This window comes from Glycine max, chromosome 19 (assembly GCF_000004515.6).
Source record: "Glycine max cultivar Williams 82 chromosome 19, Glycine_max_v4.0, whole genome shotgun sequence".
Taxonomy (NCBI): domain Eukaryota; kingdom Viridiplantae; phylum Streptophyta; class Magnoliopsida; order Fabales; family Fabaceae; genus Glycine; species Glycine max.
Window position 1 is genome coordinate 12473889 of NC_038255.2, and position 14819 is coordinate 12488707.

General features: G+C 33.5%; 2 protein-coding genes across 3 annotated transcripts; one reads left to right on the plus strand and one right to left on the minus strand.

Moving 5' to 3' along the window:
• Positions 1 to 783: 783 nt before the first annotated feature.
• Positions 784 to 1407, minus strand: LOC100803455 (probable serine/threonine-protein kinase PIX7). The gene has a single exon (XM_003554995.1). It carries the CDS (start codon positions 1405 to 1407, stop codon positions 784 to 786), a length of 624 nt encoding a protein of 207 aa, XP_003555043.1.
• A 2967-nt stretch (positions 1408 to 4374) lies between these two features.
• On the plus strand, positions 4375 to 10077 carry LOC100802218 (CLIP-associated protein). Of its 2 annotated transcripts, XM_006603972.4 has the most exons (7): positions 4377 to 5008; positions 6448 to 6603; positions 6742 to 6804; positions 7471 to 7539; positions 7721 to 7886; positions 9261 to 9309; positions 9688 to 10077. In XM_006603972.4, the coding sequence occupies exons 1-4, from the start codon at positions 4676 to 4678 to the stop codon at positions 7513 to 7515; spliced, it is 597 nt and encodes a 198-aa protein (XP_006604035.1). In that variant the 5' UTR covers positions 4377 to 4675; the 3' UTR covers positions 7516 to 7539; positions 7721 to 7886; positions 9261 to 9309; positions 9688 to 10077. The 2 variants fall into 2 exon arrangements, with proteins under 2 accessions (XP_040868894.1, XP_006604035.1); XM_041012960.1 differs by lacking the exons at positions 7721 to 7886; positions 9261 to 9309; positions 9688 to 10077 and having other exon boundaries at positions 4375 to 5008; positions 6448 to 6553; positions 7471 to 7541.
• Positions 10078 to 14819: the final 4742 nt, after the last annotated feature.

Consider the following 14819-nt stretch of genomic DNA (forward strand, 5'->3'; position numbering starts at 1 on the left):
AAAATTTGGATATGCTAGTTACATTTTGTGCTTGAGTGTAAACATAAACCCATACACATTTGGTGAGGTTGATTGTTGTTCTTTGAGAGATTTCTATCACCATGGTAATTATTGCTTATTTTCGGATTTTGTGCTTCATTACTTGACCTATCTGCCTCGTGCAGGACTTATAGGATGCTATAGAACTCCAAATAGAGCATATGAGTAGTCCCTTGAAAGATAAGCAAAAGAGCTACAATTTTATCATAAATAATCTTGGGCCACTTCTATGTTTTTGAGGGTTAGTTTAGGAATGGAAGTCAAAGCCTCTGCACTTGGATTTTGGGTTGCGAACACTACTACATATATTGCAATTTACGACACAGTAACTACGACGGTTACTGAGAAACGTTGTTGAAGGATATGTGGTGGCAGTGCTGTAATTTTAAGGATTGCATACGACGACGGTTATTAAATAACCATCTTAAAAAGCGAGTATGAATGCTTACATCGACGTGTTGAGAAAGATTGTCATAGTTATATAAATTTACAAAGATGGGTTTATCCTTTTGACCATCTTTGAATATTCTACTTTTTAATTTCCCACAAATATTAATATTTAGCGCAGCATCCACCACGTCCGCAAAAATCACACGCTTCCTTGGCCCCTCCCCTCTCTCACATCACATCCAGCGCCGCCAGCAATCATAGGGTTCCAGTGACAATGCTCCCCTACGCTTCCATCCCGGAGGCCGTGGAGGTGTTGGGCCGCAACCTTACCTTCGTGGAGACCCTCTGGTTCAACTACTCTACCGCAAGTCTGATGACTTCCTCTAGTGCCATGCCGCGGATGATGTTGACGAGTATGGGCCAGGGAAGTGGGGGGAGGGAGAGAGAGATATCGGGCTTGTGGAGCCACTGGTCAAGGCTTCCCTTTTCGATGAACTCGTAGACGAGGAGGCGTTCAGGGCCTAAGGCCCAGTAACTGAGGTTTTTGACGATGTTTGGGTGGCAGAGGCGGCTTAGGGTTTCCATCTCGGCGGTGAACTTGTAGAAGCCTTGGAAGGCGTCAAGGGAGAGTTTTTTTACTGTGACGGTGACGCCACTGGAAAGGCAAGCCTTGCAGACAAGGCCGAAGCTGTTGTCGTCGATGATGAAGTGAGGGGAGAAGTTGTCGGTGGCACGGGCGAGCTCGTCCCAGGAGATCTTGACGAGGTTGGTGTCGAAGGACCAGCTAGCGTCCACGACAGAAAGGGAGGAGGAGGCTTCACGGTGGGGGGCGGGGCAGGTTCGGATATGGGAGGAGCGGGTTCGAGTCTTGGTGGAGTTGCGGTGGTGCTGGCAGAGGAGGATGGCGTCGACGAGAAGGAGGGTGACCACGAAGAAGTTGCCGATAGAGGCGATGATGGCTTGTAAGGCGTGTTCCATGGGGGGAGGGTTTAGAGAGATGATTGATTAATTGAATGAATTGAGAGAGAAAATGGAATAGAAAAGAAAGAAAATGGAAGGGAAAATGTGATTGTGATTTCGTGGAAGGTGTTGTGGGAGACCAGTCAATGGATTTGTTTAACTCTCTAACTCTAAACCTTTTTTCTCTACTGTGATTGTGAATTTTTACTATTTGTTGATTTGAATGATTACATTATTAGTGGCTTCAGGCTTGTGACCCAATGCGTTGGACTTGAATTTTTACTGTCATGATCCTTTCAGGCTGATGACTTTGGACTTGCTTCATATGTTGTCGGTCAAATTGATCGTACTCTTAGCTGGAAGGTATGTTAGATAATCAAATAAGGCATTTTCTTTTTCCTTGGTTGTTATTATCTTGATCCTATTGTAGGCAAGAATTTATTAAAGTGGAATCAATTTAACAAAGCATTGACAACACAAAGATTTTATACATTATCATATAATCATAGATTGTCATGTGTGAAACTGAAAGGTTGTTAACTTGTATTATAATTACTTTAAAAGTCATACTCATGATGATTCCTAATTAGTTGACAACTTTATTTTCCCAATTCATTGATTTGATTCATGATTTGCTTGCAAGCTAATATTCCTGCATCCCTTAGAGGAGTGTAGAGTAATAGGTTCAACTAAATCATAGTTTACATTTTGTTTCTTCATTTATTATGTATACATATTCCACTGAATAAAGTCCACCACCTAAATAATCCTTGTTCATTTTGTAGGATGTGAAGTGGCTTCAAACAATCACCAAACTGCCAATTCTGGTGAAGGGCGTCCTGACTGTTGAGGACAATAAGAAAAACCAAAGCTGCTTTCAATTTCATCTGTTCTTTCCCTCTTTGAATATTTTACTAATGCCTTCATTCCAACATGGCAGCAAGGATAGCTGTACAAAGTGGTGCAGCTGGAATTATAGTGTCCAATCACGGAGCTAGACATTTGTTTATGTGTTGGGTATTTCTGAAGTTCTAGATTAGTTACAACTTTGTTGTTGAATGTTTTGTTTGCCTCAGGATAATAGTATTGCCTATTGGAGAAAATTTGTGGCTAAATATTACTCTCCTCGTGCAAAGAAACGGTGGTGCTTGTCATTATATAGCAATGTTGGGCATCATGCACTTGGTATTTTTCCCACTACTAAAAAAATGAGTTTCAACATCACCCTATTAACATCGGTTATTTGAAAAACGATGTCATTAAGCACTTACAACATCGATTTTCAAATAACCGATGTTAAAACTGAATTTAATGTGATTTTAACATCGGTTATTTGAAAACCGATGTTGTAAGTGTTCAACGACATCGGTTTTCAAATAACCCATGTTAATATAAACTTTTTTAAAAAATATTTATATATTTTTAAAAAATCATATATTGCATTATTAATTATATTTTAATTAAAAAAATATAATAATTAATAAACAATAATAAATTCAAAAGGTAAGCATTTAAAAATTAAACTAAATTTTTAAAATGAATTTTGTAATTTTAATTTTATTATTTCATGATTATCATTTAAATATAACACACATTTATATAAATTATTTGATATTAGTTAATTTGAAAATTAAAAAAAAATTGTTTTTAATAATAGAGTTTAACTTTTAGAATTTTTATAGAATATTGGTAAAAACAATTATATCGTAAAAAAATTAAAATTTATTATTAATATATTTTTATTTAATTATTATAAAAATAAAAAATTAGTTTTTTTCTTCTTAAAAAGGTAAATGGAGAATATTGTTAAAAAATTCTATGAAATCCTACTATATTTATATTATCGTATTATCTTTAAATTTAAAGTAAATTAAAATATTTGTATATATTAATTTGATTTATTGAAAATATATGTTACAGTGGTTTAATTTAAATAATTATAATTATCTCATATATTTGTAGGATTTAAAAAAAACGATATTTTCATTATTTTTAAACAAATTTTTCAGAACAAAAATAAAAATATTTTCACGAGACACGAAAATTATGTTTTAAGTCATTAAATTTAGAGTTAATTATAATCCACATGTAATTTCTTTTTATTACATTTGTCATTTTTTTATTATTTTTAGCCTCATTTGTTAATTTTGTGAATTATTTAGGAAAGAAGAAACAAAGAAAAAGAATTATATTTAAATAGTGATGAATTTTGTTTGTCAAAAGTTATTTTAATACTCAATTAAATATATTTTAATTCTCATTTAGGAAAGAAGAAACAAAGAAAAAGCATTTCGGATTAATTATTTTCGGATTAATTAGTTTAATTTAATTGATCATATATCTTTTTAAAGTAAGTCAAAATGATTACTCCAAACCATAACCATAATTAACTAGTTATATGATAGTCTATTAATTAATAATAATTATAAAAATTAACCACATATGACATGTGGTTATTATAACCAAACCATAACTTTACAAAATAATGGTTAAACAACCGATTCTTTGTTTATTTATCTAAAGCTGGTTATATATATAATCGAGTATAACTAAAATCGGTTACTCTAGGGGGGAAAAATTAAAATTAGTTATATAACTTGTCATATATCTTCAATTAATAATTGATTTTGGCTTTTAAAAAATTAACCTTTAAAATTAATTTTAATCCACTAGGACACAATTAAGAATGCATAAAGTTATGATTGAATAGTATATAACACCAATATGATTTATTTTTAAATCATACTAAAATAATGATTTCATATAATTATGTTTTGACGTATAATTATGTTAAATTTGATAGAATAAGTTTAAATTTATATAAAAATAGTCAAAATAAAAAAACTTTGAAAGCAACCTAAATACCTAATACTATCGTACCTTCATTAGTTATCACTTATAAGGATCCCATCCAATCAAAGAAGATTAAGTCTAGTGCATCAAAACATTTAACAGTGGTATGAAACGTAAATTAGAATAAGGCAAATGGTTAATTTTGCCAGCATCGCAACCCCATAGTTTTCAAATCATTTTCATTCTCATTTCATTTCCGCGTCATCCTCCCTTCTGTTTCTCTCTCCTACCGCAACTTCTCCCCTCATCTTGAGGCCTCCGCAAAATTCACCATCTCTCTCACCCCACACCACTGACGCCCCCTCTCACTCCTTTTAAATCCTGCATTTGCATTTGCATTTGCATTCGCATTTCCCAACTTCCCGGCGCCATTATGTGGTGGTGAATCCGCTGACATTTCAAACCAGATCTGCACCCCGCCGTGCCAGATCCGATGGAGGAAGCGCTCGAGCTCGCACGCGCGAAGGACGCGAAGGAGCGAATGGCGGGCGTGGAGCGCCTCCACAAGGTGCTGGAAGCTTCCAGAAGGAGCCTCAGCTCCAGTGAGGTCACTTCTCTTGTCGATTGCTGCTTGGATCTCTTGAAGGACAACAGCTTCAAGGTCTCGCAGGGCGCGCTCCAGGCTCTCGACTCCGCTGCCGTGCACGCCGGTGACCACTTCAAGCTCCACTTCAACGCGCTAGTCCCTGCCGTCGTCGACCGCCTCGGTGATGCCAAGCAGCCCGTCCGCGACGCTGCCAGGCGGTTCCTTCTCACTCTCATGGAGGTACATTCCTCGAATTATTGTTTTATTTATCGTATCTGTATCTGTTGCAGTTTAGTGAATTTTTATTTGTGAGTGTGAAACTTGGAAAGAAAGAAAGAAAGGCAGGTGAGGTAGTTTTTTTTTTTGCAAAGTAGAGAGAATCTCGGAATCTGGTATATGGAAAGTGAAAAGTGAGTGCTATGAGTGAAGATAGATGAGAGTGAACAATAATAATAATAATTGATAAAGGTAGTTGTCGGTTGGAAAAGTGAGATCGGGAATAAGACTTTGAGAGTAGGAAGGGGAAACTTGTTGTTATTTAAATCTTAGCAATTGTGCATGAACGTTTCACTCTTCTTGGTTTCTGGCAAATGAAAACTCTTATGAGTGGTGATTCATGATTGCTTGGATGTAAGGTTAGTAGTGGTTTATTGAGTATTGACTCTTATTAGATCTTTAATCAGAAATTACACTTAACTGTAGGATCTCTCTAGTGTTTGCACATGGTTATAGCATTCTGATGTAGTGTCATTGCAGTCAATGCCATAATGTCACAACTTCCTTATGTTATCCTAGTAGGTTGGATGAATGAAAGATCCTGAACATAAGATTTATAATATTTGGTTATTTTGTTAATGACATGCAAGCCTGTGGTGCTGGGAGTGAATTTCGATGATTTGCTGCTAGGTAGTCTTTGTGATAAGGGATATAGGCTATGCATGCATAAATAGGTTAAGTAAGTGTTTATTCGATAAGCTTATCACATGAGTCTTTATATCATAAGTTTGTAAAGTTTACTAAAATAAACTAATATTTTGATCAGCTTTAACATGGACCTTACTGAGATGGGCTAAAAAGAGCTTGTATGAAAGTTAAACATAAGTCATAGTAAGCTCTTCCAAACATCACCTTATTCATATATGATGAAATTTGTGGTCACAATATTAATTTAACACTTAACAATAATTGTGCACCAACTCATAAACTGCTATAGACAAAGCATACTTTTTAAAATAACGTTTGAATGAGGATAGGTCTTTAACAATTAACAAGTTAAGCTGGAAGCTATTAGAATAAGTGATAGCTTTCTTTGTACATTGTGCTTCGCTCATTTCAAAATGATGATGTTGGCATTTTCTTAGGATATATTGCCACATAAATGGAGTTTTGCTTGGCTAGTCCATGTAAAATCCAAGTTTGGATATATTTACCTACATGACCTTATAGTACATTGAATGTTTATTTTGGAAATTTTAATACAATTCTGTGTGTTTATCCTGGCAGTAAAATGCTTCCGTACACTCTATGTTAACTTTTGGTATTTATTTTTATTTATATCCATCTAAATGTGAAGAAAATTCACTATTTTCTTGGGGCTGGTTTTGCTGCAAATTTAAATTTAAATTCTGGCTATTGCTGAATTTCCTTTCATTTGGAGATTTTTTTATTATTATTTGCAGGTTTCATCTCCTACAATAATTGTTGAAAGAGCAGGGTTCTTTGCCTGGACAAGCAAAAGCTGGAGAGTCAGAGAGAAATTTGCACGAACAGTCACATCTGTAATTGGTCTGTTTTCATCTACTGAGCTTCCCCTTCAACGTGCTATTCTTTCTCCTGTATGTTCATTGACTTTTACAAACAAGCAGTACATGTTTTTTTCTTTCTTTCTTTTTCCCAAAAAAGTACATGTTTTTTTATTGTTCAACATTTCTTGAATGTGATACTAACTCCTTTTAAAAATTGATCAATTGCAGATTTTGCAGTTGCTGAATGATCTGAATCCTGCTGTTAGGGAAGCAACTATTTTGTGTATTGAGGTAAAAATGTCTTCTTGACTTCTTGTCATTTTATATTGTTTGAACTTGTTTACATCGTTAAGTTCATACAGTTATCCAAATATTGGGGATTTATGCCATTTCTGTAGTTATTTAAATTAGTAAATATATTAGCCAAAACAAATGTCAGGATTGCTAAAATTGTGTGTTTGTTTTCAACTTACGGTTGTGTTTATGAGTGCATTTATGCTGATGTGATTTATAATATCATTAACACCTTATTGTATGAACATTAAGGAATGGAAAAAAAAAGATGTGGCTCTAGTGGGTGTAATTTGGTGTTAGAGCCATTCTAGGAGTAGATTATTGACTATATTGTATAGTCAAAGTTGATGTTGTCAAACTTTGTCATATACTTATTTTTTCATCTTGCCAAGTTGATATGGCTCTAAATTCAAGAATTGATGATCTTGTTCTTGGAAGTTTGGTGTTCTATTTTAATTCAATTATGCAAAGCATGTATAACCGGATTTTTTTCCAATGTTTAATTGAATACTTTAGTAATTGATATTGATATTGATATTGTCATACATTAGACATAGGCTGATTGAATAGTAATATATGCATACTTGTGAATAGTGGTTTTGAGATTTAAAATTAAGATGGATCTCAGTACATTCCTTTATTATTCTCTCTTTTTTTTAACAGGAAATGTATACACAAGCTGGGTCCCAATTTCGTGATGAACTTTAGCGCCACAATCTCCCTTCATCTTTGGTAAGCATGAAATAAAAAGAATCAATTTCCTGATTTTATTATTGTTTAATATTTTACACATGCAAATATACGTTTTACATCTGTAATTGAGATATTGAAGGTCCTTTAACATTTTCGTAACAACTACAATGAGAGTTTATTATTCTTTTTTCATTGCATTACAAATTTACAATGATTTCAGGTGAAAGCTATTAATGCTAGGCTAGAGGGAATTCAACCAAAAGTTTGCTCTTCAAATGGTATTTCTAGCAGTTATAATGCTAGGGAAATTAAGCTTGTGGCTGTTAATCCCAAGAAAAGTAGTCCAAAGCATAAAAGTTCATCAAAGGAGACCTTTCTTTTTGGAGGTTAGAATATTTTCTATTTTTGGATTGCAAAATGTTTCTATTCTAATTCAATACCAAATTACCAATGTAATTTTTGTAACATGGCTCATACCTTATCTCTCTCTTGCACCGTTATTGCCTACAAACCTTATAACCTACTCTTTAATTGTTCTTTGTTTTCCATTTATCATGAGCATCACTATACTTGATCATATGTTTAAATTTTAAATTTTGTGATTTGGATTTATGATAGACATATTGATATTTTGCGTAGGAAATTGTGCTTTCATTTGATAGAATTTTTATGATATTATCAAATAGAGCTTTTGTATCATACTGCTAGTTCTAGTATGTGTTACACTTATGATTTGTTTGTTAGCCATATTTTTTATATTCTGCTGTGCTTTATTAAATTTGATGAAATTATAGTGTTTTAGGTTGGAGGAAATTGGGAGAATAAAGACTTTGAATAATATTCTCTTGAATATGATCAAAACATAAAGCAATATTCCTTATTTATACTAATACTAGATTACAATCTTAATAAGGAAACAAATCATGAGATAATAAGGAAATATGAAAACTAATCCATAGTCTGTATACACTAAATTATTCTGAGATATAATTGACATGTTGTTGGATGTTCTTCATATATTCTAACTTAATACACATTCGTTAACATCGATTTTTTGTAAAAAACCGATGTCAATATCGAAAACGTTAACATCAGTTTTTCCAAAAAATCGATGTTAACTGTCAACATTAACACATTCGTTAACATCGATTTTTTTTACAGAAAACCGATGTTAACTGTCAACATTAACACATTCGTTAACATCAGTTTTTTTTTTTTACAGAAAACCGATGTTAACTTTCAACATTAATATACATTTTTTGGGTGTAATTCATATTACCAACATCGGTTATTTATATAACCGATGTTGGTAATTTTAAGTTAACATCGGTTTTTTAAAAACCGATGTTAACGATAATACTATCAACGTCGGTACTTTCAACATCGGTTCAAAAAGCGATGTTGAAAGTCATAAATAACCGATGTAGAAAGCATATTTTCTAATAGTGTCCCCAAGCAACTATGGTAAGTTTTTGCACTTGTCATTTATCCTTGTTTTTCTTGCATCATAAATAGGATGCCTTAATCTTTGCTAATAATCAAATATTTTAATCATGCATTAAAAATGTTAGTTGATTTTATTAGCTTATCATGTAATTGTTGACAACTCTTAAAATTGCCTTTATACTAGAGTTATGTCTAAAATTATTGCATTTATTTTCTTTGATATTTTAGGTCTACACCAGTTTGCTTTTTTAATTTCTTAGTGCTATTGAATCTTTGATGAGTACATACATTGACATTGATATTTCTTTGTTCAGGATGCATGGCAGTGTGACATATGTGGTTCTAAATCTGGAAGGGGATTTGGTAAGTATATTGGAAATTAAAATATTGAGTCCTATATGGTTTGAGAAAACCTTTTTTATCTTCATTTCCTGTTCTCATAAATAATTACAGAAATGTCACTTTGTTTCCTATTTTCAAAGATTTGTGTAAGAAACTATAAGTTGGAGATTTTTTGTTTTCACTATTTCCTTTTCAAATTTCCAAAAATAGGAAACAGAGTGAAAACAAAATGACATTTGTAAATATTTTGAAATCAAGAAATGAAAACAGAAACTGCTTTATCAAACCAAACCAAAGTGGCCATTATGTTGTTATTCTATAATATGTTATTGTGGCAATTTAGTTTCATTGTAAAATTCCAATATTGATTTCATTTTGTTTAACTTTTTGGCTGCTAAGTACCTAATGAAGTCAGTGCTGACCAATGACCACATTTGATGCAATCCTACCCCCAAGGACATTGGATAGAACACTCTAAGAAGATTGAGCCAGAGATGCAAGAGAAGGCCCTAAGGTTCTCATGAGCCTTAGGGTAGATTTTGGGCCCATGGGCTAAGTATGAGCCCACTTATCCTTGTACATATTAGATTAGGATTTAATTATTTTTGGTCCTTGTATTTAGGGATCCATAATGTAGGTAGGATATCCTAGAAATGTAGGATTTTTCAGCCCTTGTATTTTAGGGCACCTAGACTAGTTTTTGTATTAGGGGTAGTTTTGTAATTTCACATGCACTAAGTGAATATTTGATGTGTGTGGTTGGAAATAAATTTAATTGAATTGCTAGAAGTCCAATCCAATTAAATTTTAGAGAGGGAGGTGAGCATTTGCTTCCTACACCCCATTGTCACATTCACATCATATAGTCACACTTTGTGCATGTCCTTTATGCTTTACATGTCTCATGACACCTAAGTACAGTTAGTGGAGAATCTTGGACTTGATCTTGGATTAGTGAGCTGAACCATAGCTAAAATTTACTAATCATAATTAGTGAAATTTTGGCTCCAAAATTTGGTTCCACAAATTCAATTTCAAATTCAAGTGAAATTTGAATAGAAATTCAAATTTCCCTCCAATTTTGTGTGACACTTAGGCTATAAATAGAGGTCATGTGTGTGCATTTTTTTCAACTTTGATAATTTGAAAATTAAACTTCAAATTTCAGAGCTCTTTTAGAGCACAAAATTTCGTGCTCTTCTCTTCCTCTCCCTTCATTCATCTCCTTCTTCCTCCAAGCTCTTATCCATGGCCTCCTATAGTGGTGAGCTTCTTCTAGACTCATCTTCTCCTTGAAGTGGTGTCTTCTCTCTCTCTTCCTTCACTATTCCACTGTCATTCATCTTCTAAGAAGCAAAGGAATCCATTGATGAAGAAGATCTCAGGCCTACAAACTCCAATGGAGCTTACATCATGTGGTATCAAGAGCATCTTCATCTAGGCGATGTTCTTTTGCTTCCGCTATCTTTTTGTTTGGTGAATTCTCTTTAATTCCTTGTTCTTCATCTTATTCTCCATGTATATCCTCCATTGTCTTGTGGTTTGGTGCTGTTTATAGTAGATTAAAAAAAAATAAACCTATTAAATCTTAGATCTACACTTGTTCTTGCATTTCTATGGTTCAAATTTTGTAGATCTACTCTTGAATCATGTTTTTGTGTTGATTTTAGGTTCCATCATTTTTCATTCATAATATTCTTGTACTGAACCTTAGATCTAAATTTTCTTCCAAAATATTGATTAGAAAAAAAAAACACAAAAATCTAAGTGTAAATCACTTAATCCATGTTGTCTTAGGGTCATGTTTAGTCATAATAATTGCCACATTATGTTCCAAGTTTGTGTTGAATTTTTACTTTCTTGATTGAATTCTAGATACATTTGTTCATGTATTCTTGTTATTCTTAGCCTATCTTTTGAATTTTGAGTCTAATCCATGCATGTTATTTAGTTCATAACATGTTCTAAATCAATTCCTAGAAGTAGTCTTGTTGTTGAACTTTTTTTTGTTTTCTAAGTTTCCAAGATGATGCCTATGATGAAGTTGAGTTGTGGTGCTGAGTTGTGGCTGGATTTGTGAATCAAAATAAGTCTTAAGCTCTGTTGAATTGTGTTATTCAAGATAATTGAGCATAAACAAACACAAATTGTAACTATCCAAGCCTTAAGCAACATAAACACTACTCTTGATTTCTAGGTTGAAATCGCTGGTGCAGGCAGCTTGAACATACGAACGTGTATAAATTACTGGGAATTTTTCACCAAGAATTTTGAGCTGAAAAATTTACTGAATTTTCTAGACATCTGGAAAAAAATTATAATAAAAGAACCAAGTGATTTGGATAAAATTAAAAAAATACTAAAAATCACACAAGTTGGCAAAAAAAATCAGTGTCCAAAAAAAAAAAGTGAAAGCGAAGTGTACTTGTTGTTTTGGCTCGAAATTTGTTCTATAATTGGTGCCTATTTTATACCAATCTTAGTTCTGAAATTTCAATTGAAAATTGTGTGAAAACAAGTGCCAAAAGTAGAGGTTTCTTGAGTCTTTTTTTTTGTTTTTTTTACTCTACTCTAGAGCCATTCTAAGTTTCTCTTTGAGTCCTATCTTGTTTTATGTGCTTTTCATTGCTTTAATTGTTGAATCATCCTTGAAAATTTGTCTTGTTAAAAATATATTGGTTTAGCTTTCATCTCATTTTTTTGGTCTTTGGTTATTGTTTGTCTCTTTGTTTCCTTGTCTGTGAGTTGCCACATAGGGAATTGGAAAGGAGGATTGGTGTCATCCCTTGAAGAATTTGAGTCAAGAAGCAAGGGGCCAACCACCTTAAGAGCTATTGGAATAAGAAACACTCCAAATTGAGTGAAACACAAAAGAGAGAATAGCCACCAAAATTGAGGACTTTTTGTTTTGTAATTTTGTAATTGGCTATTTTCTTTGCTTTCAAATTTTGTAACAAAAAGGCCTTTCATTGGAAGTAAGTTGGGAGCCTCCAATAGGTCACCCTACTTCCATTTGTGTGTAATAATTTTAGGCAATTTTCCCTTAGGATAGTGAGTGTTTTGTTGGGAACCTTAAACGAGGTCATCCAAACACTCTTAGGATCCGCCTAGTTTGCATTTCTTGCTTACTTTCATAGCTTATTTCCTTTACCTTCCATTGTCAAACTACCTTGATAGCTTGCCTTTTACCAATTAGTTTTTTCCTTAACTTTAACACCTCTTTTAGTGTTTATTTTGGCTTGTTTCAACCATAGTTTCTTAGACCTTTTGTTTTCAAACCTCCAACAAGAAAGAACCACAACTTAGGAACCAACATGAGTCTTCATTCTTCATCTAGTGTTAATGGTGAGGGTTCTACTCCTAAGGACCCTTTGTATAAGATATTAGATCAGTTGAGATCCCTTAAGTTGTGGAAAGAAAAGCAACAGAGAAAAGAAAAAGGAAAAAAAAAGAGTGGAAGAAATAAGTCAAGATAAAAGAGAGAAAATAAGAGAGGAAGAAAGAAGAAAAATAATGAAAGAAATGAAAAGAGAAAAACATGTCTCTTATAGTAGTCATGACTCTTGCAAGAGTTTAAGTGAAGAACTTAGCGACTATTATAGAGGGTGCCATAGTTCACATACTAAACATCATTCCCAAAGAAGAGAAAAGGATAGAAGTGTAGAAGCAAAGCTTCATGGTGAATCAAAGGTGATTCAAAGGTGTTTTGATGATAACAAAAGATGATGACAAAGGAGATGACAAAAAGCTCAAAGATCAATCAAAGAACAACTCAAGTGAATCAAAGGTGAATCAAGAACAGTTCAAGAGTTCAAGATAAGAATCAAGAAGAATTCAAGACTCAAGAAGAAAGTTTAGAGTCAAGAATCCAGATTCAAGATTCAAGATCTCAAGAATCAAGATCAAGATTCAAGACTCAAGATTCAAGAATCAAGAGAAGGCTTAATCAAGATAAGTATGAAAAAGGTTTTCTCAAAAATTGAATAGCACATGGTTTTTCTCAAAACATGTTTACCAAAGAGTTTTTACTCTCTGGTAATCGATTACCAGATCGTTGTAATCGATTACCAGTAGCAAAATGTTTTTTTTGAAAAAGCTTTCAAATTGAATTTGCAACGTTCCAAATAATTTCAAAAAGCTGTAATCGATTACAATGTTTTGGTAATCGATTACCAGTGCCTTTGAATGTTGAAATTTGAATTCAAAGGTGAAGAGTCACAACCTTTCACATAAAAGCTTTGTGTAATCGATTACACTTATTTGGTAATCGATTACCAATGATTGTTTCTGAATAAATCAAAAGATGTAACTCTTCAAAAGGTTTTTGACTTTTTCAAATTGGTTTTAAGTTTTTCTAAAAAGTTATAACTCTTCTAAAAGGTCTTCTTGATCAGACATGAAGAGTCTATAAAAGCAAGGCTTTGTTTTGCATTTTCAATTAATTCATTCTTTCAATCTTGAATACTTTTCCAATCAATCTTATACAATCCTTTACAAGCCTTGAATCTCTTTGAACTTCTTCTTCTTCTTTGTGCCAAAAGCTTTCCAAAGTTTTCTGGTTTTTCCAAACCTTGAAAACTTGTGCTATTCATCTTTTTCATCTCTTCTCCCTTTGCCAAAAAGAATTCGCCAAGGACTAACCGCCTGAATTCTTTTTGTGTCTCTTTTCTCCCTTTTCCAAAAGAACAAAGGACTAACCGCCTGAATTCTTTTGTGTCTCCCTTCTCCCTTGTCAAAGAATTCAAAACGACACAGTCTGAGAATTTTTTTGATTCTTCCCTTTCCCTAATACAAAAGTGTTCAAAGGACTAACCGCCTAAGAATTCTTTTGTATCCCCATTCACAAAGTATCAAAGGTTTAACAGCCTGAGATCTTTGTCTTAACATATTGGAGGGTACATCCTTTGGGTACAAGTAGAGGGTACATCTACTTGGGTTTGACTGAGAACAAGAGAGGGTACATCTCTTGTGGATCAGTTCTAGTGAAGGGTACATCCACTAGGTTCAAAGAGAACAAGGAAGGGTACATCCCTTGTGGATCTTTGCTTGTAAAAGGATTTTTACAAGGTTGAAAGAAATCTCAAGGACCGCAGGTCGCTTGGGGACTGGATGTAGGCACGGGTTATTGCCGAACCAGTATAAAAACTCTTGTGTGTTTGTTTCCTTCTTCCCTACTCTTTTACTTTCCGCTTTGCATTTAATTTCCCCTTTTACTTTCTGTTAAGTTTCTCTTCTACTCCTCATTCTCTGAACAATTTAGTAAAAGCCTAAGAAGAGTAATTTTTTAGTTAGTAAATGTTTAGGAATAATTAATTCATCCCCCCCCCCCTTCTTAATTATTCTGAGGCCACTCCATCCAACAAGAAGGCCTCAAAAGGTTAACATTAGCCTCCCATATTTCCATGGAAAAGATAATGTTGATGCCTACTTAGATTGGGAAATGAAGGTTGAACAACTCTTTGTTTGCCATCATATTAGCGATGAGAGAAAAGTTCCATTGGCTACCCTTAGCTTTCAAGGGTATGCCCTCT